This window comes from Triticum aestivum, chromosome 4B (genome assembly GCF_018294505.1).
Source record: "Triticum aestivum cultivar Chinese Spring chromosome 4B, IWGSC CS RefSeq v2.1, whole genome shotgun sequence".
Taxonomy (NCBI): domain Eukaryota; kingdom Viridiplantae; phylum Streptophyta; class Magnoliopsida; order Poales; family Poaceae; genus Triticum; species Triticum aestivum.
In genome coordinates, this window is record NC_057804.1 from 651,124,443 (window position 1) to 651,150,387 (window position 25,945).

A 25,945-nucleotide genomic window follows, 5' to 3' on the forward strand; every position below is an offset into this window, starting at 1 on the left:
CAATCCTCGCCTGCGCGATCCGAGGCGGCTGTCGAGCGCGGCGCGGGAGGGAGCGACTCCCCGGCTACCACGTCGTGTGGGGGTCCGCTGGTCGATCCGATGCGCCGCCAGGACGAGGAGCTACGCGCATCTTCCTCGGATCAGGAGCCTCACCAACCTAGATCTTCTGTGGACGACGCTGAAGCTGCTGGATCTCCTGTGCCGCAGCCAACAGTAGCCGGTTTTGTGGCTCCTTCACCCCCTCGTCGACACACCAGGTCTCGGTCAGGTATCGTCAAAGAAAAACAATATAGTGATGGTACAATAAAGTATAATCCGACTAAGCGTGCTTTCCTTGCCACTACTGGTGAACCTATCAATTTGCATGATGCACTTGCTAGCAAGAATTGGAAGGAAGCCATGGATAATGAGTATAATGCACTCATAAAAAATCAGACCTGGTATCTAGTACCACCGCAACATGGTGCTAACATAATTGATTGTAAGTGGGTATACAAGATCAAAAGGAAATCTGATGGTAGTATAGACATGTACAAGGCAAGTTTGGTTGCAAAAGGTTTTAAGCAAAGGTTTGGAATTGATTATGATGATACCTTTAGTCCTGTGGTTAAAGCAACTACCATTCGCCTTGTTTTGTCCATTGCTATTTCCAGAGGATGGAGCTTACGACAGCTACATGTTCAGAATGCGTTTCTTCATGGTGTTCTTGAGGAAGAAGTGTTCATGCGGCAACCACCAGGTTATGAAAGTCATAGCACACCACATTATGTATGTAAGTTGGACAAAGCATTATATGGACTTAAGCAGGCTCCAAGAGCATGGTATTCTAGGTTGAGCATGCAGTTACAACATCTTGGGTTCACACCATCCAAAGCAGATACGTCCTTGTTCTTTTATAGCAAAGGCAATATCACTGTTTTTGTGCTTGTTTATGTTGATGATATAATTGTTGCTAATTCAAGTCAAGAGGCCACAACTTCTTTGCTTAAGGATTTAAAACTTGAATTTGCTCTCAAGGATCTAGGTGATCTTCACTATTTTCTTGGCATAGAAGTAAAGCAAGTCAGAGATGGCATACTTCTCTCACAAGAAAAATATACAGCTGATGTTCTAAAGAGGGTGGTATTGGAGAATTGCAAACCTGTCAGCACACCAATTTCCACCTCAGAAAAACTTACAATTGATAGTGGAGAAGCTCTTGGTCCAGAAGATGCAACAAATTATAGAAGTGTTGTTGGTGCTTTGCAACATTTAACACTTACACGTCCAGATATTTCTTACTCGGTGAACAAGGTATGTTAATATTTGCATGCTCCTAGAACTACTCATTGGACAGCAGTTAAGAGAATCCTAAGGTATCTTCAGTATTCTCAAGGACTTGGACTTCAGATTGTCAAGTCCTCTTCCTTGCTTGTTACTGCATATTCTGATGCGGACTGGGCAGGGTGTGCTGATGATAGAAGATCCACTGGTGGTTTTGCTGTGTTTCTGGGATCTAATCTTGTGTCATGGAGTGCAAGGAAGCAAGCTACTGTCTCAAGGTCAAGTACAGAGGCTGAATATAAGTTATTAGCAAATGCCACAGCTGAAGTAATGTGGATACAAACATTACTCTATGAGCTTGGAATTAAAGCTCCGAAGGCTGCACGATTATGGTGTGACAATATTGGTGCAACTTATCTGTCAGCAAATCCTGTCTTCCATGCACGAACAAAACATATTGAGGTGGACTTTCATTTTGTCAGAGAGAGAGAGAGTAGCTTGAAAGCTACTTGAGATACGGTTCATTCCTACATGGGATCAACTTGCAGATGGGTTTACTAAACCCTTGACCGAGAGAAGACTGGATGAGTTCAAGTACAATCTCAACCTTAGCAAGGCTTGAGGTTTAGATTGAGGGGGAGTGTTAGAATTATTGTATAGGTATAGGAGAGGTGTGTTTAAACTTGTATCTATCTCTTCTTCTCTTTATCCCTTGTAATGACCTCTCCTGGTCGATCTCCTCGTTCTGGTCGATCTCCTCCTCTCTCGATCTTCTCTGTAACTTGTCAACCAAGGCTTTGCCTCAATATATACAACGCGGCCCGAGATCGATCTTCTCTGTAACTTGTCAACCAAGGCTTTGCCTCAATATATACAACGCGGCCCAAGACAAAGGGTTCTACGCTTCCCAAACTACTTTACAGCTCTCTCCCTATATATACACAGCATGAACGAACGAGTATGTATAGTCATGCGTGCAGGAGCTTGTATTCATCATATACTACTACTGGACTAGTATATGATATGTCCGGCTTGTTTATTCTTCTTCCGGAGCCAGAAGAAGTTAATTAAGCTGTCTGCGAAAGGTGTCGCATTATCATCATCATCTTCAATACCCGCCCTTTGTCTCGTAGGAGGTGTCGGGCTTCCAGCCCTCGGGGATGACGTTCTCGGCGACGGTCTTAGTGCCGCCCTCGGTGGTGTAGCGGATGGAGAAGGGGCCAATGAGCTTGTGGGGGGTGTCGATCCTCCACACGGCTCCCCACGACTCCTTGAGCTCGATCCACTTGTCCTCGCCCTTCTGCTTGATGTCCATGCCCACCACGTCGCCGTCGCCTTGGAAGAACTTGATCACCAGCGCCATGTAGTTGGGGTTGGAGGACTTCTCCACGTGGAAGTTCACCTTTGTGCTCGGCGGGTACTTGCACTTGACGCGCTGGAACTTGATCTCCACCTCATCGGCGTCGCGCAGCTTCTGCTCCTCGCCCTTCTTGGCCATGGAGCCGAAGGCGTGGCCAGAGAGGTCGAAGTGGTAGGGGGCGATGGGCTCCTCGTTCTTGTCAGTGATGGTGACGGTGGTGGGCTCGCCGGAGCAGGCCTCGGGCTTGCCGGCGGGTGCACTGTTTCATTCTTGAAAGCGTCGCTTTTGGAGAATTTGGACACCGGGTGCTGCTACATGGTTTTGATCACCATAGCAGGATCTTTTGTTTTCTTCTTCTTCTTCTTCTTTTTCTTTTTTGTTGTAGGGTTGTGTGCATCCGTAATGTCTGTAGAACATTTTATTGTTGCAGAGACTGGATGTAATCGGTATCTTTGCGATATTAATATATTCCCATTGGCAAAAATGGAGACCATCCAGCGACCTAATTAAGTGGTCTCCAAGTGAGCTATAGTGCTACCCTGTTGTTTAGGTGTGGCAATTCAGTTTTTGAGAAGAGAAGAAGAAAAATAACGGGCTAGCTCGAGCCCGTTGTGACCATCTTTCATGGGATTTTTTAAAGAAAAGAAAACATAATTAATGTGTGCATATCAATTTCTGTTAATAAGACATGTTTACAATCATGAGCAAGTTTAGATACATCAAACAAGAAATTATTGGTTGTCCACGCTCTTTCCCTATAGTAAATGAATGAATAAGTATACTCATGCTCTCATCGCATCATATGTGTATGATATATGTGTGGCTGGTTTATTCTTCTTCTGGAGCCAAAAGGAGTTAGTTAATTAATTAAGCACGCTGCCGGAAGGTGTGGATCGCATCATCATCATCATCATCTTCAGTACCCGCCCTTGGCCTCGTAGGAGGTGTCGGCCTTCCAGCCCTTGGGGATGACGTCCTCGACGACGGTCTTGGTGCCGCCCTCGGTGGTGTAGCGGACGGAGAAGGGGCCGATGAGCTTGTGGGGGGTGTCGATCCTCCACACGGCTCCCCACGACTCGTTGAGCTCGGTCCACTTGTCCTCGCCCTTCTGCTTGATGTCTACGCCCACCACGTCGCCGTCGCCTTGGAGGAACTTGATCACCAGGGCCAGGTAGTTTTCGTTGGAGGACTTCTCCACGTGGAAGTTGACCTTGGTGCCCGGCGGGTACTTGCACTTGACGCGCCGGAACTTGATCTCCACCTCGCCGGCGTCGCGCAGCTTCTGCTCCTCGCCCTTCTTGGCCATGGAGCCGAAGGCGTGGCCGGAGAGGTCGAAGTGGTAGGGGGCGATGGGCTCCTCGTTCTTGTCGGTGATAGTGACCATGGTGGGCTCGCCGGAGCAGGCCTCGGGCTTGGTGCACTTGAGCTCAAAGCAGGAGCCGCAGCCGCGGCCATCCTTGAAGATGGGGATGTTGCCGCAGGAGGTCATGCCGTGGAAGGGGGCCTTGTCCACCTCCTTGTACCCGCAGGCGCCGCCGTTGTCCTTGGGCCCGGCGCCCGTCGGCTTGCCGTACCACGTGGTCTTGGCGTCCAGCCACTTGTTGCCGTAGCTCGCAGGCGACGCCGTGATGTTGGGGCCAGGGGGAACCTTGGGGATGCCGTGCGCGCCGCACACCACAGCGGCCACCACCGCCGCAACCAGCAGCACCGACGAGGAAGAAGAAGCCATCTTCTCTTCTCTTGAACTGTTCCTTGTTGCCGCTGTGCCTCTTCTTGCTTGCTGCCCTGCTTTTATAGGGCAGACCAGAAGAGGGGGCAGCAAACGGGGGGAGGATGATCCGGCGATGTCGGTGGTGAGCTTGTCCGTGCATGCATCTGCGGCTCGCCGTCATCGTCGGAGGTGCATCCTCTTCCTGACCGAAGCCACCTATGTTTAGAATGTCTCAACTCTAAACATTTGTGCATGCATGGTGAAGGTGCAAGTTATCAAAAGGACATGAAAATGTCAGCAAAATCACAAGCGCGAGAGGCTTGAGCGAAGCATTTGTCCTGTCACGAGTGTTGTCATACACCAACGTTTGGACATGAAAATGTAGTAATAATAATAATACTATGGCGGCCGTCACGTTGCTCATTCCGTTGTTGCAACAGAAGATAGTTGAACTAGATCACAGCCGTTAGACAGGTGTTGTAGCGACGCATGATTTTCCTGTATTTTAACAAGAATTCCAAACTAATAATGCGGGAGTAATGAGTATTTTTCTTGTTAATGGGACAACGCGGGAGCAGTGTGATGGTTCTAAGAAAAGTCAGCTGCAGGACCAATCTAATTTCAGTTTTGCTAGAACTCATTTAGATGAGATATAATTTGGTCTCATTCAACTTTTATAGCCATTGGATGTGATGCTATAAGATGTGTATGTGCTGACGTGGATTGTATCTGTTCTTGTTTTTAAAGTGAATGAGACCAAATTATATCTCATCTAGATAAGTTCTAGGTACTTCCATCTAATTTACGATGGCACATCTATTATGCACTTATTTGTCAACTAATGTTAAGTATTTTGTTGCCCCCTTGTGATTTTCTTCTGTTATAAATCGACCTATTGGCTGAGCTTGGTTACCATTTCAAGTTAAACCAATACCTACAATGCAAGCATGCAACATGGAAACATTCTCCCTCAGTCTTTCCTCATAACTGCATGTAACCAGCTGTCAACTTGACTGACAGGTTCTCGAGGTGGGAAAGCTGTTTTTTTTTGTTTTGAAAATAAGGCGTACTCCGGCCTCTGCATCATAATAATGCATGCAGCCATCTTATTAAAAGTTCACAGAGTATCACAAAGTCGCCAAAGTATTACACCTCGCAAGTGGAGCACACAATAAAAAATAAATCAAAGTTCATGCTGACAATCACAACCGGAATGGCAATAAGATGGATAAGCTCGCTAGACTCCTATCCTGTTATGCGACCGTCATCCGAACCGGTTGAATATAGCCCGTGCTACCATCTCCCAGTGGTTGCACCCAGTAACCAAAGGCTCCTTGGATTTCATAGGAGTGAGTAAGGACCACGTACGGATCCAAGCGATAGCTATGAAGATGACCTGCAAGAAAGTTAAATTGTGTTGTCTGTTAAATATCAAATCATTCTGGCAATTCCATATAGCCCACAAGAGCGCACATATTCCAATCCGAATAGGAGCCGCCGTAGTATGTTCGACCCCAGTTAACCACATTCCAAACAACGATGCAATGTCAACTAGAGGGATAATGTTGAAGGCTATATGAATCGTTCTCCAAAGCAATTTGGCTAGTGGGCATTCAAGAAATAAATGTTGTATTGTTTCATCATGATCACAAAAGCAACATCATGGACTACCTACCCATCGCTTCTTGATTAAGTTGTCATTTGTAAGAATTACTTGTTTGTGGACAAACCACATAAAAAATTTAATGCGCAAAGGAACCTTAATCTTCCAAATATGCAACGATCTCGAGACTGGGCCAGAATTAATCAAATCCATGTAGAAAGATTTTACCGTAAAAATCCCGTTCTTAGATAGTTTCCATTGCGTGGAGTCCGATTGGTCGGAGAGTTGGACATCTATCAATCTCCGAACCAGGTGCATCCATGCATTCCATCGCTCACCAACTAGTGCTCGTCTGAATTGAATATTTAAGGGGATTGTCGTGGAATTGTCACGTCAGATGTCCTAGTGAAAGAACTTAGTCGTGGAGCCATCGCAACTAGGAAGCTTAAAGGAGTTAATCGGAACAAAGGATACGAGGTTTATACTGGTTCGGCCCCTTACGGTGAAGGTAAAAGCCTACGATCCAGTTTTGGGTGGGATTGCTTATGACTCGATAACTAGGGAGCGGAATTGGTTGACCTAGCTCTCGATATGATGTTACTTGCCTTGAACCGCCGCCGGGTCATCCCTTTATATACAGAGGTCGACGCCCAGCGCTCAAAGAATCCCGGCCGGCTCATAAACAGTGTCCGGCTCGGTCTCTTAACTATTCTTGCCTTACAATACAAGTCACGTACATATGGCGGTTTATCACTACGGGCCTTAAGTCGCCTCTGGGCTTTGGGCCCTTAACTGAACCGCCATCTTCAACCTTGGTCTTGGGCTTCAAGAATACTTGTAGGTATAACCCGGCCCCTCCTGGGCGGGTCACACCAATAATTATATCCCCAACATTAGGCCCCAGATTGATTTGGACTGGTTCATGTCAATCTTCAACACTTTAAGAAAAAATCTTCTGCCCTTTACTTATGAAATTTTCGTAACCCACCATGACGTCATCCTCTGGATTTGTGGTAACCCGCCATGGCATCACCTGCCATAAATGCACGTTTTGTTCAATGTATCCCAAGGGATCTTTATCTTGATGACCATCCCGAAAATCAAGGCGTCCTTGTAGTTGGATAACTTATGTTTTCGGCCACCTCGTTTTTCGCACTCTTTTAGTGGTCCTTCCTTATAAATAGACCCGACTAGGTCTTTCTTCATTCTTCCCTTTCTTCATCTTCTTCCTCTCGCCCCCTACTATTGCTCGAGCTCTGCCGCCGCCGCAGCGCACCTTCGTCTTTGTTGACTTTGGCCGTTGCATCAACCTGAATCCGTCCAGAGAACGGCGGCGCCCCTCCGTGACAGATCTACCGCTGTAAGTTTTCCCCTTTCCGCATCTTAGATCCACGCTAGGGTTAGCGAGTTCCTCTGCACAGTTCGTAGTTCATCTCAGTTTTTCGTGTTTTCTTCTGTCGTGGCTTCTTTTGATCCAACAGTAGCATAGGGCCCAGTTCTTTTCAGGCAAGATTCTACAAAATCAGGATTCTGGAAAATTCTCCCAGAATCAGCTTCTCCCAGAATCTGTCGTCGAGTTCTTTTCAGAGATTGTAGTTTGAGATTCTAGAACCTATTGTGTGTTGAAATGTCTGTACTACCCATAGACAGAATTTGTTTGATGAAATGTTAATACTTTGTTGTTTCTAACCGTAACGAAAGTGAATTAAGAATGCCATAAAAAGTACTAAATATTACAATAGATTTAAAGTTTTTTCCATTACAGAAAGTCCATAACCGTGAGTGTAGGCATCGAACTTTGAGGGACGGGGCTGAGGGACGGGGCGGACTGAGGGGCGAGGAGGAGCTGAGGAGGGAAGTTGGCCGGCGGGGGCGGCGACGGCCTGGCGGGGAGGGTGGGGGAATAATCCTAGCTGCTGCCGCGAAGCTGACGGGGCGGGGCGAACTGCCAGGCAGGGAGGGTGGGGCGGACCGGGCGGGGGCGGCCTGGCCGGGGGCGGCTGGGCGGCGGGGGCAGGGGCGGCTTGAAGCTCGGCTGCTCCGCTACCCCGATGTGGTGTGGGAACTGGGAGACAAGCGAGCACCGCTCGTTTTCGGGGTCCTGGGCTGGACTACGGGGTGGCATTTTGACTGTAAATACGTGATACAATAGGGGTACATTTATACTTCAAAACGTTTTCTTTGGTGGGACTTGCCAGAATCTTGAGATTGTGGGAGAAATCAGGTATTTTGGGATTTTGGAATTGCACTAGGATTCTGGAGAATCCGGTTGAGATTTTGGAAGTTCAATCAAGTTCTTTTCGCTCAGGATTTTCGGGACCAAGATTCTCCATAATCTGGCCAAAAGAACTGGGCCTAGATCTCATGCGGTAGCTGTTCTGCATCCATTTTAGGCACTAGCAGATCTTCTTTCTTTGTAAAGAATCCTCATTAGAACACATGAACTCCTCTGTACCATGTTTTTAGGTCTAGAAATTTTTCTTTTCTGAACATCCATTTGATCCAAAATAATAGCTGCAGTTTGAGAAACTTGTTTATGCAACACTTAGGCAAAAATCTGCACTTGTTAGATCTATCTAGCCATGGCGACTCTTATCACCGGCTTTAAAGAGGCAATGCTCAATTGATAACCTTGACCACCCATGGCGGGTTAAACAGTCTTGACGGCTTATAGAGCCTATGGCGGCTTAAATAATCTTGACATAATTATCCTTATACCATTAGGCCCCTTCATAAGCCGCCATCTTGAATATGCATTGTAATGTTTTTTCCTGTCCGGCTTAAATTTGAACCGGTACTTTTTACTCCATCTTAGGCTTTCATCACAATGGCACCGAAAGCACCCACTTCCTGCAACTGGGTCAAATCCATTGTCACAGACAACACTCTTGACGACTTTGTGAAGACCGGCTATCTACCGAAGAAGGAAATCATGTCTTATCGTGCTCCTAACCCGGAGGAGGAATTTCCTCAGCCCAAAACGGGAGAGGTTGTTGTTTTCACGGATCACATGAACCGGGGTTTCTCTCCACCCAGCTCAAATTCTTCAGAGATGTGTTGCACTTCTTTGATTTTCACCCACAAGACATCAGACCCAATTCCGTGTCTAACATCTGCAACTTCCAAGTATTCAGTGAAGTATATCTTGGAGAAGAACCCAACATTTTACTCTTCAGAGAGCTATTCTACTTGAACCGCCAGAATGAGTGCGCCAGCGGCCAGAGCTTAGAACTTGGTGGTGTATCGATCCAGCGTTGTAGGGACGTAATCTTTCCTTATGCCAACCCGCCGAGTCATCCCAAAGACTGGAATCAGACATGGTTTTATTGCCAAGACACCTCTCCGGCTTGTGAAAACCCTCTGCACGGTTTTCGTGCTCTTCGTCTTGGGCCCAACCACCAGCTTCCTGACAAGATTACAGTCGCCGAACGCAAAACACTCACCCCCACCTTAGCCAAGATCAAAGCTCTTCTGGGGAATGGTTTAACTGGCATCGACTTAGTCCGGGTTTGGCTTGCCTGGTGGGTCATTCCATTGAGCCGCCGCCCCGGCTTGATGTGCACCTATACGGGCTAAAAGGATGACCCTCTACGGCACAACCCTGATGACTTGCCTGAAGATGTCATCGACGATATGACAAAGTCCCTTTTGAACGAGAGCCTGGCAGATTGTGGTAAGGTGGGCTTAGCCCCCTTCTGCAAAGCTAACTCGGCTCCAAAGGTAAGCCGCCCATATGAAATAATTACTTTGATTTTTCGATGTTTCACCCATACTCATACCTATGCTAACTCTCACAGGCGGGTGATAAATTCTGGAAGGTCAAATATGACTATGAGGCTGCAAAGAAAGCCAGGAAGGAGAAAAGCCGCCAGGAAAGAGGCTGCAAAAAAGAAGGGCAAGGAAGCCACCGCCTCTGACCTGCTTCGGCTAGCAGGTTCTTCTGAGTCGGAGGGAGCCCTTGACTCTCTTGGCTCCTTTTTTAACCATCTTATTGACACTGATTATCAGTGGGAGGACATAGGAGCAAGCCATAGCAAGGCTGAATAGGTAACTATCATTTCCTCCGACTCCGAGCCTTTGCCAAGACAAAAAATCCGCAGAGTAACCCGGAAAGTAAGGTTTTCACATCCCTTAGCTTATCAAGATCCTCAATTTCTTTTGAAGTGACAGATTCACGAGAGCCGGAGGCAGACACGGACCAGCAAGGATGCGAAGCTCTCCTCCGGCTTGCGAACACCCCAAGGAAGCGCCGGAACGAGGTCACTTCTGATTTAAATATATTTTATCCTTTGGCGGGTCTCACTCGTCAACCGCTCAATTCTTCTGACTCGGATTATCAGGAAACTTCCCCTTCCTCCAGCGACTCAATGCAGTCCAATCTACCGGCTTTCAAGACCGCACCAGGGTAATGATAACCTGCTTATCCTGTATTCATTTCAATCCATTGCATCTGTAATAACCTTTTGATTTGATGCAGTGGACAAGCCAAACCCAGCAAACGGGTTAAGAAGAACAAGCCGGCTGAAGACACGGTTGTGACCGAGCTAGTACTTGGAACAACTGCGCCTGAATCGTCAACTCATGAGCCTCCATCTGAACCAGCTCAAGATATATCAACTCCAACTGCTGACCCACCTGCTGAGCGAGCCGTTGATGGCTCAGAAAACCCGGAAGCCCCTAGCCCGGTTAGGACGGATGATCCTCAAGACACTGATGTTGAGATCACCAGAACCGGCTTTATTGAGCCGGGAAAGCCAACCGTGCTAGCTGAAGGAAATATGCCCTAGAGGCAATAATAAACTTATTACTTATTTCCTCATATCATGATAAATGTTTATTATTCATGCTAGAATTGTATTAACCGGAAACATGATACATGTGTGAATACATAGACAAACATAAAGTCACTAGTATGCCTCTACTTGACTAGCTCATTAATCAAAGATGGCTATGTTTCCTAACCATAGACATGTGTTGTCATTTGATTAATGGGATCACATCATTAGGATAATGATGTGATTGACATGACCCATTCCGTTAGCCTAGCACTTGATCGTTTAGTATATTGCTATTGCTTTCTTCATGACTTATACAAAGTTCCTGCAACTATGAGATTGTGCAACTCCCGTTTACTGGAAGAACACTTTGTGTGCTACCAAACGTCACAACGTAACTGGGTGATTATAAAGGTGCTCTACAGGTGTTTCCGAAGGTACATGTTGGGTTGGCATAAATCGAGATTAGGTTTTGTCACTCCGATTGTCGGAGAGGTATCTCTGGGCCCTCTCGGTAATACTCATCACCTAAGCCTTGCAAGCATTATAACTATTGAGTTAGTTATAAGATGATGTGTTACAGAACGAGTAAAGAGACTTGCCGGTAACGAGATTGAACTAGGTATTGGATACCGACGATCAAATCTCGGGCAAGTAACATACCGATGACAAAGGGAACAACGTATGTTGTTATGCGGTTTGACCGATAAAGATCTTCGTAGAATATGTAGGAACCAATATGGGCATCCAGGTCCCGCTATTGGTTATTGACTGAGAATGGTTCTAGGTCATGTCTACATAGTTCTCGAACCCGTAGGGTCCGCACACTTAACGTTACGATGACAGTTTTATTATGAGTTTATAAGTTTTGATGTACCAAAGTTTGTTCGGAGTCCCGGATGTGATCACGGACATGACGAGGAGTCTCGAAATGGTCGAGACATAAAGATTGATATATTGGAAGCCTATGTTTGGACATCGGAAAGGTTCCGGGTGAAATCGGGATTTTACCGGAACACCGGGGGGTTACCGAAACCCTCCCGGGGGTTAATGGGCCTTAGTGGGCCATGAGGGAGAAGAGGAGGGCCGGCCAGGGCAGGCCGCGCGCCCCCTCCCCCTAGTCCGAATAGGACAGGGAAGGGGGGGGGGCGGCGCCCCCCTTTCCTCTTTCCCCTCCCCCCTTTCCTTCTCCACCAAGGCAAGAGGGGGGAGTCCTACTCCCGGTGGGAGTAGGACTCCTCCAGGCGCACCCCAAGGGGGCCGGCCGCACCTCCCCCTACCTCCTTTATATACGGGGGCAGGGGGGCACCCCATAACACACAAGTTGATCTACGGATCGTTCCTTAGCCGTGTGCGGTGCCCCCCTCCACCATATTCCACCTCGGTCATATCGTCGCGGAGTTTAGGCGAAGCCCTGCGCCGGTAGAACATCATCATCGTCACCACGCCGTCGTGTTGACGGAACTCATCCCCGAAGCTTTGCTGGATCGGAGCCCGGGGATCGTCATCAAGCTGAACGTGTGCTGAACTCGGAGGTGCTGTAAGTTCGGTGCTTGGATCGGTCGGATCATGAAGACGTACGACTACATCAACCGTGTTGTCATAACGCTTCCGCTTACGGTCTACGAGGGTACGTGGACAACACTCTCCCCTCTCGTTGCTATGTCATCACCATGATCTTGCGTGTACGTAGGAATTTTTTTGAAATTACTATGTTCCCCAACAGTGGTATCAGAGCCTGGTTTTATGCGTAGATGTCATATGCACGAGTAGAACACAAGTGAGTTGTGGGCGATACAAGTCATACTGCTTACCAGCATGTCATACTTTGGTTCGGCAGTATTGTGAGATGAAGCGGCCCGGACCGACATTACGGGTACGCTTACGCGAGACTGGTTTCACCGTTACGAGCACTCGTGCTTAAAGGTGACTGGCGGGTGTCTGTCTCTCTCACTTTAGCTGAATCGAGTGTGGCTACGTCCGGTCCTTGCGAAGGTTAAAACAACACTAACTTGACGAACTATCGTTGTGGTTTTTGATGCGTAGGTAAGAACGGTTCTTGCTAAGCCCGTAGCAGCCACGTAAAATTTGCAACAACAAAGTAGAGGACGTCTAACTTGTTTTTGTAGGGCATGTTGTGATGTGATATGGTCAAGACGTGATGCTATATTTTATTGTATGAGATGATCATGTTTTGTAACCGAAGTTATCGACAACTGGCAGGAGCCATATGGTTGTCGCTTCATTGTATGAAATGCAAACGCCCTGTAATTGCTTTACTTTATCACTAAGCGGTAGCGATAGTCGTAGAAGAAATAGTTGGCGAGACGACAACGATGCTACGATGGAGATCAAGGTGTCGCGCCGGTGACGATGGTGATCATGACGGTGCTTCGGAGATGGAGATCACAAGCACAAGATGATGATGGCCATATCATATCACTTATATTGATTGCATGTGATGTTTATCCTTTATGCATCTTATCTTGCTTTGATTGACGGTAGCATTTTAAGATGATCTCTCACTAAAATTATCAAGAAGTGTTCTCCCTGAGTATGCACCATTGCCAAAGTTCGTCGTGCCCAGACACCACGTGATGATCGGGTGTGATAAGCTCTACGTCCATCTACAACGGGTGCAAGCCAGTTTTGCACACGCAGAATACTCAGGTTAAACTTGACGAGCCTAGCATATGCAGATATGACCTCGGAACACGGAGACCGAAAGGTCGAGCGTGAATCATATAGTAGATATGATCAACATAGTGATGTTCACCATTGAAAACTACTCCATCTCACGTGATGATCGGTTATGGTTTAGTTGATTTGGATCACGTGATCACTTAGATGACTAGAGAGATGTCTGTCTAAGTGGGAGTTCTTAAGTAATATGATTAATTGAACTTAAATTTATCATGAACTTAGTACCTGATAGTATTTTGCTTATCTATGTTTGTTGTAGATAGATGGCTCGTGCTGTTGTTCCGTTGAATTTTAATGCGTTCCTTGAGAAAGCAAAGTTGAAAGATGATGGTAGCAATTACACGGACTGGATCCGTAACCTGAGGATGATCCTCATTGCTGCACAGAAAAGTTATGTCCTGGAAGCATCGCTGGGTGCCAGGCCTGCTGCTGATGCAACTGTCGACGTTAAGAACGTCTGGCAGAGAAAAGCTGATGACTACTCTATAGTTCAGTGTGCCATGCTTTACGGCTTAGAACCGGGTCTTCAACGACGTTTTGAACGTCATGGAGCATATGAGATGTTCCGGGAGTTGAAGTTAATATTTCAAGCAAATGCCTGGATTGAGAGATATGAAGTCTCCAATAAGTTCTACAGCTGCAAGATGGAGGAGAATAGTTCTGTCAGTGAGCATATACTCAAAATGTCTGGGTATAATAATCACTTGATTCAACTGGGAGTTAATCTTCCGGATGATAGCGTCATTGACAGAATTCTCCAATCACTGCCACCAAGCTACAAGAGCTTTGTGATGAACTATAATATGCAAGGGATGAACAAGACTATTCCCGAGCTCTTCGCAATGCTAAAAGCTGCGGAGGTAGAAATCAAGAAGGAGCATCAAGTGTTGATGGTCAACAAGACCACTAGTTTCAAGAAAAAGGGCAAAGGGAAGAAGAAGGGGAGCTTCAAGAAGAACAACAAGCAAGTTGCTGCTCAAGAGAAGAAACCCAAGTCTGGACCTAAGCCTGAAACTGAGTGCTTCTACTGCAAGCAGACTGGTCACTGGAAGCGGAACTGCCCCAAGTATTTGGCGGATAAGAAGGATGGCAAAGTAAACAAAGGTATATGTGATATACATGTTATTGATGTGTACCTAACTAGAGCTCGTAGTAGCACCTGGGTATTTGATACTGGTTCTGTTGCTAATATTTGCAACTCGAAGCAGGGACTACGGAATAAGAGAGCACTGGCCAAGGACAAGGTGACGATGCGCGTGGGAAACGGTTCCAAAGTCGATGTGATCGCGGTCGGCACGCTACCTCTACATCTACCTTCGGGATTAGTTTTAGACCTGAATAAATTTTATTTGGTGCCAGCGTTGAGCATGAACATTATATCTGGATCTTGTTTGATGCGAGACGGTTATTCATTTAAATCAGAGAATAATGGTTGTTCTATTTATATGAGTAATATCTTTTATGGTCATGCACCCTTGAAGAGTGCTCTATTTTTATTAAATCTCGATAGTAGTGATACACATATTCATAGTGTTGAAACCAAAAAGATGCAGAGTTGATAATGATAGTGCAACTTATTTGTGGCACTGCCGTTTGGGTCATATCGGTGTAAAGCGCATGAAGAAACTCCATACTGATGGACTTTTGGAATCACTTGATTATGAATCACTTGGTACTTGCGAACCGTGCCTTATGGGCAAGATGACTAAAACGCCGTTCTCCGGAACTATGGAGCGAGCAACTGATTTGTTGGAAATCATACATACTGATGTTTGTGGCCCAATGAATGTTGAGGCTCGCGGCGGGTATCGTTATTTTCTCACCTTCACAGATGATTTGAGCAGATATGGGTATATCTACTTGATGAAACACAAGTCTGAAACATTTGAAAAGTTCAAAGAATTTCAGAGTGAAGTGGAAAATCATCGTAACAAGAAAATAAAGTTTCTACGATCTGATCGTGGAGGAGAGTATTTGAGTTATGAGTTTGGCCTACACTTGAAACAATGTGGAATAGTTTCGCAACTCACGCCACCTGGAACACCACAACGAAATGGTGTGTCCGAACGTCGTAATCGTACTTTACTTGATATGGTGCGATCTATGATGTCTCTTACTGATTTACCGCTATCGTTTTGGGGTTATGCTTTAGAGACGGCCGCATTCACGTTAAATAGGGCACCATCAAAATCCGTTGAGACGACGCCTTATGAACTGTGGTTTGGCAAGAAACCAAAGTTGTCGTTTCTTAAAGTTTGGGGCTGCGATGCTTATGTGAAGAAACTTCAACCAGATAAGCTCGAACCTAAATCGGAGAAATGTGTCTTCATAGGATACCCAAAAGAGACTGTTGGGTACACCTTCTATCACAGATCCGAAGGCAAGACTTTCGTTGCTAAGAATGGATCCTTTCTAGAGAAGGAGTTTCTCTCGAAAGAAGTGAGTGGGAGGAAAGTAGAACTTGATGAGATAACTGTATCTACTCCCTTGTTGGAAAGTAGTTCATCACAAGAACCGGTTCCTGTGACAACTACACCAACTAGTGAGGAAGCTAATGATATTGATCATGAAATTTCAGATCAAGTTTCTACTGAACCTCGTAGGTCTACCAGAGTAAGATCCGCACCAGAGTGGTACGGTAATCCTATTCTGGAAGTCATGTTACTTGACCATGATGAACCTACGAACTATGAGGAAGCGATGATGAGCCCAGATTCCGCAAAATGGCTAGAGGCCATGAAATCTGAGATGGGATCCATGTATGAAAACAAAGTATGGACTTTGGTTGACTTGCCCGATGATTGGCAAGCCATTGAGAATAAATGGATCTTTAAGAAGAAGACTGACGCTGATGGTAATGTAACTGTCTATAAATCTCGACTTGTTGCGAAAGGTTTTCGACAAGTTCAAGGGGTTGACTACGATGAGACTTTCTCACCCATAGCGATGCTTAAGTCTGTCCGAATCATGTTAGCTATTGCTGCATTTCATGATTATGAAATTTGGCAAATGGATGTCAAGACTGCATTCTTGAATGGATTTCTAGAAGAAGAGTTGTATATGATGCAGCCGGAAGGTTTTGTTGATCCAAAAGGTGCTGACAAAGTGTGCAAGCTCCAGCGTTCCATTTATGGACTGGTGCAAGCATCTCGGAGTTGGAATAAACGCTTTGATACTGTGATCAAAGCATATGGTTTTATACAGACTTTTGGAGAAGCCTGTATTTACAAGAAAGTGAGTGGGAGCTCTGTAGCATTTCTAATTTTATATGTAGATGACATATTATTAATTGGAAATGATATAGAATTTCTGGATAGCATAAAAGAATACTTGAATAAAAGTTTTTCAATGAAAGACCTCGGTGAAGCTGCTTACATATTGGGCATCAAGATCTATAGAGATAGATCAAGACGCTTAATAGGACTTTCACAAAGCACATACCTTGACAAAATTTTGAAAAAGTTCAAAATGGATCAGGCAAAGAAAGGATTCTTGCCTGTGCTACAAGGTGTGAAGTTGAGTCAAACTCAATGCCCGACCACAGCAGAAGATAGAGAGAAAATGAAAAATGTTCCCTATGCTTCAGCCATAGGCTCTATCATGTATGCAATGCTGTGTACCAGACCTGACGTATGCTTAGCAATAAGCTTGGCAGGAAGGTACCAAAGTAATCCAGGAGTGGATCACTGGACAGCGGTCAAGAACATCCTGAAATACCTGAAAAGGACTAAGGATATGTTTCTCGTATATGGAGGTGACAAAGAGCTAGTCGTAAACGGTTACGTCGATGCAAGCTTTGACACTGATCCGGACGATTCTAAATCGCAAACCGGATACGTGTTTTTATTAAACGGTGGAGCTGTAAGTTGGTGCAGTTCTAAACAAAGCGTCGTAGCGGGATCTACATGTGAAGCGGAGTACATAGCTGCTTCGGAAGCAGCAAATGAAGGAGTCTGGATGAAGGAGTTCATTTCCGATCTAGGTGTCATACCTAGTGCATCGGGACCAATGAAGATCTTCTGTGACAATACTGGTGCAATTGCCTTGGCAAAGGAATCCAGATTTCACAAGAGGACCAAGCACATCAAGAGACGCTTCAATTCCATTCGGGACCAAGTCCAAGTGGGAGACATAGAGATTTGCAAGATACATACGGATCTGAATGTTGCAGACCCGTTGACTAAGCCTCTCTCACGAGCAAAACATGATCAGCACCAAGACTCCATGGGTGTTAGAATCATTACTATGTAATCTAGATTATTGACTCTAGTGCAAGTGGGAGACTGAAGGAAATATGCCCTAGAGGCAATAATAAAGTTATTATTTATTTCCTCATATCATGATAAATGTTTATTATTCATGCTAGAATTGTATTAACCGGAAACATGATACATGTGTGAATACATAGACAAACATATAGTCACTAGTATGCCTCTACTTGACTAGCTCATTAATCAAAGATGGTTATGTTTCCTAACCATAGACATGTGTTGTCATTTGATTAATGGGATCACATCATTAGGATAATGATGTGATTGACATGACCCATTCCGTTAGCCTAGCACTTGATCGTTTAGTATATTGCTATTGCTTTCTTCATGACTTATACAAAGTTCCTGCAACTATGAGATTGTGCAACTCCCGTTTACCGGAAGAACACTTTGTGTGCTACCAAACGTCACAACGTAACTGGGTGATTATAAAGGTGCTCTACAGGTGTTTCCGAAGGTACATGTTGGGTTGGCATAAATCGAGATTAGGTTTTGTCACTCCGATTGTCGGAGAGGTATCTCTGGGCCCTCTCGGTAATACTCATCACCTAAGCCTTGCAAGCATTATAACTAATGAGTTAGTTATAAGATGATGTGTTACAGAACGAGTAAAGAGACTTGCCGGTAACGAGATTGAACTAGGTATTGGATACCGACGATCAAATCTCGGGCAAGTAACATACCGATGACAAAGGGAACAACGTATGTTGTTATGCGGTTTGACCGATAAAGATCTTCATAGAATATGTAGGAACCAATATGGGCATCCAGGTCCCGCTATTGGTTATTGACTGAGAATGGTTCTAGGTCATGTCTACATAGTTCTCGAACCCGTAGGGTCCGCACGCTTAACGTTACGATGACAGTTTTATTATGAGTTTATAAGTTTTGATGTACCGAAGTTTGTTCGGAGTCCCGGATGTGATCACGGACATGACGAGGAGTCTCGAATGGTCGAGACATAAAGATTGATATATTGGAAGCCTATGTTTGGACATCGGAAAGGTTCCGGGTGAAATCGGGATTTTACCGGAACACTGTGGGGTTACCGGAACCCTCCCGGGGGTTAATGGGCCTTAGTGGGCCATGAGGGAGAAGAGAAGGGCCGGCCAGGGCAGGCCGCGCGCCCCCTCCCCCTAGTCCAAATAGGACAAGGAAGGGGGGGGGGGCGGCGCCCCCTTTTCCTCTTTCCCCTCCCCCCTTTCCTTCTCCACCAAGGCAAGAGGGGGGAGTCCTACTCCCGGTGGGAGTAGGACTCCTCCAGGCGCACCCCAAGGGGGCTGGCCGCACCTCCCCCTCCCTCCTTTATATACGGGGGCAGGGGGGCACCCCATAACACACAAGTTGATCTACGGATCGTTCCTTAGCCGTGTGCGGTGCCCCCCTCCACCATATTCCACCTCGGTCATATCGTCGCGGAGTTTAGGCGAAGCCCTGCGCCGGTAGAACATCATCATCCTCACCACGCCGTCGTGCTGACAGAACTCATCCCCGAAGCTTTGCCGGATCGGAGCCCGGGGATCGTCATCGAGCTGAACGTGTGCTGAACTCGGAGGTGCCGTACGTTCGGTGCTTGGATCGGTCGGATCGTGAAGACGTACGACTACATCAACCGCGTTGTCATAATGCTTCCGCTTATGGTCTACGAGGGTACGTGGACAACACTCTCCCCTCTCGTTGCTATGTCATCACCATGATCTTGCGTGTACGTAGGAATTTTTTTGAAATTACTACGTTCCCCAACACTAGCCAAGTGTTCCGCCAAGGAGGAGCTTCTGGAACACCGCCGGGTCAAGCTTGACGTCGCGGACTATAATCACATGATTATGGGAGAAGTCTTTTCTGGCTACATAAGCCAAGTGCACAGCAGTCGTAACGTCGAGATTGACATGGTGAAGCAGATGCACCAAAAATTTGAGGTACAACCCTTTCTCTGTATTCATTTATCTTTACTATGCCAGCCCTCAAGTCTATTGCTTATGATGAATATGCTGTAGACTTAGAAGCAAATTTAGTGACATTAGTGACATAGATGGATAAAATATGCAAGAAGTCCGGCTTACTCCATAGTCCCCAAGGGATGGCTTAACCAGCATGGTTGAACCGGTCCTTCATATGGTTGTATAAAATAAAATACTGAGAAAGCTTTGAACAGCAATATGCATTAGCCCCCAAGTGCCAAGTACTATTGCTTGCAAAGTGCTTGGGACTTACTGTCATGAACCGCCACCTTAAGTAAAATTCTTCGGTAGACATTAGTCCCCAAGTGCCAAGTGTTGTTGCTTGCAAAAAGGCTTGGGACTTAATATTGCATCAGGATTGTCCTAATTTTGACCCTGTATTTGTATAGGCCGCCACGAGTCAACTTGAATCAGAAGTGACTGATCTGAAGAACCGCCTTGAGGCCCAAGAGACGGAAAACCAAAGAGCCGACTCCAAGTTTAAATTCAGCGTTTTTGAACAAGAAAAACTAAAGAAAGAATTTGAAATGGAGAAAAAGGCCTGGGCTGATGAAAAAATTGCATTGATTAATCGAGCTGAGAAGGCAGAGGAGGCTCTTGAAGAAGCAACTGGTGAATTAACCGGCTTAAAACGCCATGTCTCTCAGATGGTCTCAGCGATCTTTGTAAGTCATCCTGCAAGTGTTAAATACTTGAACCTTTTAACTGATCATATAATTGGAATTGACTCACCTGACCATGTTTATGCAGGCCCCAGGAGTTCAAATCTGAACCAAGATATGTTGATCAAGCTGAAGGCGTTTTATACACTGGTGGAGCAACTGTACACCGGGTTTCAGCGTGCCTTAGCGACGGTGGCTTTGTCAAATGAAGTGCCTACCCTCCTGGCAGAGGTATTAAAGAAGCTTTCCGTGCTACCCCAACGGTTCAATGAACTAAGGCGGTCAGCTACAAGATTCGGAGCGGTGAATGCTTTAAGCCGGGCCAAAGCTTGGCTACCGAAGTTAGACCCGGCCGACATTGCCATTGGCTATCCAAGCTTGAAGGAGGATGGTACTTCCTTTGAACAGGAAGACTTTACCGCTTGTGTGACGGAGGTACGCCCCGTGGCCACCGTGATAGCCGATGAAGTGGATCTTACCAAGTACCAGGTGGGTTATGACACAGAGAACCGGAGAATTCCAACGCCTCACTATAAAGTGACCAGTCTGATCCCCCCCACTCCGTAAGCACACCTTCGCCCCTGAAGTTGACCCGGCCGGACTAGTTGATGATGAAGCTGAATTTGAAGCTTTGAACAACATTGACTGGTCATCGTCAACCTTCCAGGAAAGGGAATAGGGCAAAGAAGCGGAGAGGGCTAACCCAGACGCTTCAGGCCAACATGAGAGATAACCTGCCGTGGCGGCTCATACCTGTGATGTGCTAAAAAATAATATGAATCATTTGGACTCGGGGAGTCATGTAATAGAATAGAAATAACTTTGCTTTTGCCGGGCCATCATGCACGTTTTTGGTGCTTAATACTATTAAGCCGCCATATTAGCTTCACCCGGTTTACACTTATCATATTTTTTCTTTATTCTTGATCAAGTCTTTTAACTGCCCTGCACATAGAAATAGATGACAAGGTCCCTTGGTGGCTTACCGCAAGGCGGGTCATAATAGCTTGATACATTTAAAGTAAAAGAAGAATCACATATAAGCCTATTGTAACATATAATGTTGAAACACAACTATAATCTTATACCTGTGACCTTTTTGAATTTCCACTGCCGGCTTATATGACCCGGACAGTAAGGGTGATAACCCAATCTTTGGAAACCAATATTTCTAAAGGTATAATGATTCTCATATATTGGCGACTTATCAGCCAATATCAAGCCGGGTTAAATTAACCACACTTGTACTTGTAAAACTCAAAAAATTCTCAAGTCAAATAAAGGGTGCTTTCCAAAGAAAACTTAAACCAAGTAGAATATATAAAAAATTCAAGGCTTCTGATTCGAATACGATCAGTAAACCGTTCCAAAGGGGTTAAGCTAGGTACGATCATGTAGCCCCCAGTGGCCTTGGCGTTGCGGCGATCAAGAGGGTACCGACATTTATGTTCTCTTTGGTTCGAATACGACCTATGTTTGAACAGGAAGCCCCCTAATGACCTTGAGAGTTTTTTAACGACTCTGATTCAAATACGATCAAAGTCGGTTCCCAAAAGGGGTTAAGCTATGATTCGAATACGATCAAGAAGCCCCCTAATGAGCTCGGCAGTGTGCCAATCAAAAGGGTACCGATAGCTATGTTCTCTTTGGTTCGAATACGACCTATGTTTGAACAAGAAGCCCCCTAGTGATCATACAGTTTAACGGCTAGATTCGAATACGATCATAAGCCGGATCAAACAGGTCAAGCTAAATTTGGATACGATCAGCCCCCAAGTGATCATGCGAGATGATAATGATAGTAACAATGACATATTACCTTTGAGGATGAAAAAAGGACAGAGGTCCTGCTTTATTATTTATATAATATATACATCGTCAAAATATGTACATCATGAGAGCCGGTGGCTCAAGTGTAGTAAGGCAGAAGATGAGCGATATTCCACGGCTGGCGGGTCTCCTCCTCCGACTTACGTGAGTCTTTGTGCTCTCGAACATCGATAAGGTAGTATGACCCGTTGTTCAAGTTCTTACTGACCACAAAGGGCCCTTCCCAAGATGGGGATAACTTATGTGCATTAGTTTGATCCTTGATGAGCCGGAGCACCAAATCACCTTCCTAAAAGGTTCTGGACTTAACTCGGCGGCTGTGATAGCGGCGTAGGTCCTGTTGGTAAATTGCCGAGCGAGCTGCTGCCAAGTCACGCTTTTCATCTAACAGGTCAAGGGCATCCTGATGCGCCTGTTCATTGTCCGCCTCAACATAAGCCGCCATGCGGGGCGAGTCATGACGGATGTCACTAGGGAGAACCGCCTCAGCTCTGTAGACCATGAAGAAAGGCGTATAACCCATAGACCTGTTGGGAGTAGTGTTGATGCTCCATATCACAGAGGGTAACTCCTCAACCCAACAACCCGGCGTCCGCTGCAAGGGGACCAAAAGCCGGGGCTTCATGCCTTTCAAGATCTCCTGATTGGCTCTCTCAGCTTGAACCATTGGATTGGAGGTGAGCCACTGATGAAACATCAAGCCGAACATGCTCACGTTGACAAAATTCTTGCATGGCGCCTTTAGACAGATTAGTGCCATTGTCAGTTATAATGCTGTGCGGAAAGCCAAAGCGAAATATCACCTTCTTCATGAACTGAACCGCCATAGCTGCATCGCACTTACTAACTGGCTCTGCCTCAACCCACTTTGTAAATTTATCAACCGCCACCAAAAGGTGGGTCTTTTTATCTTTGGACCTTTTAAAAGGGCCAACCATGTCAAGACCCCAGACTGCAAATGGCCAAGTAATTGGAATCATCCTCAACTCTTGAGCTGGCACGTGAGCCTGTCTTGAGAACTTCTGACAGCCGTCACATTTACTGACCAGGTCCTCTGCATCAGCATGAGCCGTCAACCAATAAAATCCATGATGCAAAGCCTTAGCCACAAGGGATTTTGACCCGGCATGGTGGCCACAATCCCCTTCATGAATCTCATGTAGAATTTCTTGGCCTTCTTCAGGGGAGACACAACGCTGAAACGCCCTGGTAACACTGCGATGATGCAACTCGCCATTGGCAATTGTCATTGACTTAGACCGCCGGGTTATCTGCCTGGCCAAGGTTTCATCCTCAGGCAACTCACCCCGGGTCATGTAAGCCAAGTATGGAACTGTCCAATCTGGGATGACGTGAAGAGCCGCCACCAATTGTGCTTTTGGGTCAGGAACATCCAAGTCTTCCTCTGTAGGTAACTTGACAGAAGGGTTATGCAGAATATCCAAGAAAGTATTAGGCGGCATTGGCTTACGCTGAGAGCCCAGCCGGCTTAAGGCATCAGCCACCTCGTTCTTTCTGCGGTCAATGTGCTCCACTTGGTAACCCTTGAAATGTCCAGCAATGGCATCAACCTCACGGCGATAAGCCGCCATGAGAGGATCCTTGGAATCCCACTTGCCAGCTGATACTTGTTGAGCCACCAAATCCGAATCGCTAAAGCACCTTACCCGGCTTAAACTCATCTCCTTAGCCATCCGAAGACCATGGAGCAAGGCCTCATACTCAGCTGCATTGTTAGTACAGGGAAACATCAACCGTAGCACATAACAAAATTTGTCACCTCGAGGGGAAGCTAACACGACTCTAGCCCCCGAGACCTCCAATTGCCTGGACCCGTCAATGTGAATAGTCTAATATGTGTTATCCGGCTTTTCTTCAGGTATCTGCAGCTCTGTCCAATCATTGATGAAATTCACCAGTGCTTGAGATTTGATAGCAGTGTGTGGCACATATTTTAAACCATGAGTCCCAAGTTCAATGGCCCACTTGGCGATTCGTCCTGTGACTTCTCTTTTTTGAATGATATCTCCTAAGGCATATCCTATTTGGCGCTTATGCGCCGGTTCGCCAACCGGCGCCAAAGCTCCCCCTAAACCAAAAGCATTGTCTGGACTTGGGCTATACCTATGTCTATATCTATCTTCTATCTATACGAAAAATTCTTTTCTGAGCCCGGGCTCATTTGCTCCTGTGTTGAATAAAAAAAATCAAAACAAATACTAGAAAAAATCAAAAAATTCCATTTTTTCCCATGGTAGACAATTTGATGCATGAGGCCCGCTCCAATTTTGAAATCATTTGAACAAATGAGCAACAATCGACAAAAAAGACAAATTGAGGGTCTGTAAAATAGTTTACTGTTCATGTACTGTTTTGACCCAATTTGTCTTTTTTCTGAGAGCTACTCAGATGTCCAAATGAGCTAGAATTTGAAGCGAACCTCACACAATAAATTATCTATGCTACACTTCATCGGCGGCGGTTGTTGTTGATCCTATGGGCTCTTAGCACAACGACTTCTCGATTGTCTACTACAACAAGTTTTGCCCAGCAATGACGAGGGACAAGTGATGACGTCGGCGCACCTTCAGTTCGCGTCAGTGCTTGTAGACGTTGCTAGGTGGTCTACAGATCTGAATGTAATTTTTATTACTTCTGGTGTTCGTTCTAATACCATGTTTAAGATGGATAGATCAGGAATTTGACCGCAAACAAAAACTTGAGTAGTGTAACACAACTAAGTAACGGAAAAAGGCCTGATACTTATATATATACTTCAACTAAAGGAGCGACATGTTGGTTCACCAAACCCGGACCAGTGTTCACCCGTTCTCCAAGTCCTAAGTATGTACTACTAGTAGAATGCCCGTGCGTTGCTATGGGCTACAATGCATATAAATAATTCAAATAAATAATTAAGATTGTCTCTAAGATTGAACCTCATTTCTCCCTCTTGTCTGGGCATGTTCGGACATCAAACGGGTGCTCAACGCTCTTCCCAAAATCAAACCGTCTAGACAGTCCAGACTCCCCCAAAACCATTCCATTTATGGTGTAGAAATTTGATTGCCCAGATTATTCACCATACTATTTCCAACACGTAGTCCAAGAAAAACACCACCCCACGCCAACCATTTTTTTGCCGAACCCTCCCCTTTCCGCTCTGTTTCCCATCGTAGTGGGACATTTCTCATTGGATCCCTCTTCTTTAAAACTGGATGACACCCACCTCACCTTTGCCATGGCGCCCTCTTGCCTTCACACCGTACTTCCTCACGAACCGCCAAGGAGGAGTCCCCTGCCAATCGTCCCGCTCTAGGCCTTGATCCCCTCTCACCGAGTTCGTGTTGATCCTCCACCACCATCAAGGGGCAGAAGGCGTGCGCCGCCCCATGACACCTCCCAAGCCAACAAGGCAGAGCTGATGTCTCCTCGGCCATTGTCACGTTTTAACATAAAGCTGAATGTCCTGCATTACCACGAAGTAAAAAATTTGATGTTTGTTGTTGGGCATGCAACTGATACACCACCATGTCCGTTATTAACTCTTAAAGCAATCAACCAATGCATTTACCCTTCTATTTGTCTGGGCATGTTCGGACATCAAACGGGTGCTCAACACTCTTCCCAAAATCAAACCGTCTAGACAGTCCAGACTCCCCCAAAACCATTCCATTTATGGTGTAGAAATTTGATTTCTCAGATTATTCACCATACTATTTCCAACACGTAGTCCACGAAAAACACCACCCCACGCCAACCATTTTTTTTGCCGAACCCTCCCCTTTCCGCTCTGTTTCCCATCA

The 25,945-nt window shown here is 45.9% G+C and overlaps 2 protein-coding genes across 2 annotated transcripts; both read right to left on the reverse strand.

Moving 5' to 3' along the window:
* Positions 1–2,371: 2,371 nt before the first annotated feature.
* Positions 2,372–2,955, reverse strand: LOC123090359 (pollen allergen Phl p 1-like). The gene is made up of 2 exons (XM_044511695.1): positions 2,939–2,955; positions 2,372–2,882 (listed from the first exon to the last, which is right to left on the reverse strand). Exons 1-2 carry the CDS (start codon positions 2,953–2,955, stop codon positions 2,372–2,374), a joined length of 528 nt encoding a protein of 175 aa, XP_044367630.1.
* Positions 2,956–3,283: 328 nt separating this feature from the next.
* Positions 3,284–4,384, reverse strand: LOC123089632 (pollen allergen Phl p 1). Its single transcript, XM_044511262.1, has 2 exons — positions 3,467–4,384; positions 3,284–3,429 (listed from the first exon to the last, which is right to left on the reverse strand). The coding sequence occupies exon 1, from the start codon at positions 4,350–4,352 to the stop codon at positions 3,540–3,542; it is 813 nt and encodes a 270-aa protein (XP_044367197.1). The 5' UTR covers positions 4,353–4,384; the 3' UTR covers positions 3,284–3,429; positions 3,467–3,539.
* Between the last annotated feature and the right edge of the window lie 21,561 nt (positions 4,385–25,945).

Coding starts and splice junctions, on each gene's coding strand:
- LOC123089632 (XM_044511262.1), bottom strand. CDS start 4,352: ATGGCTTCTTCTTCCTCGTCGGTGCTGCTGGTTGCGGCGGTGGTGGCC.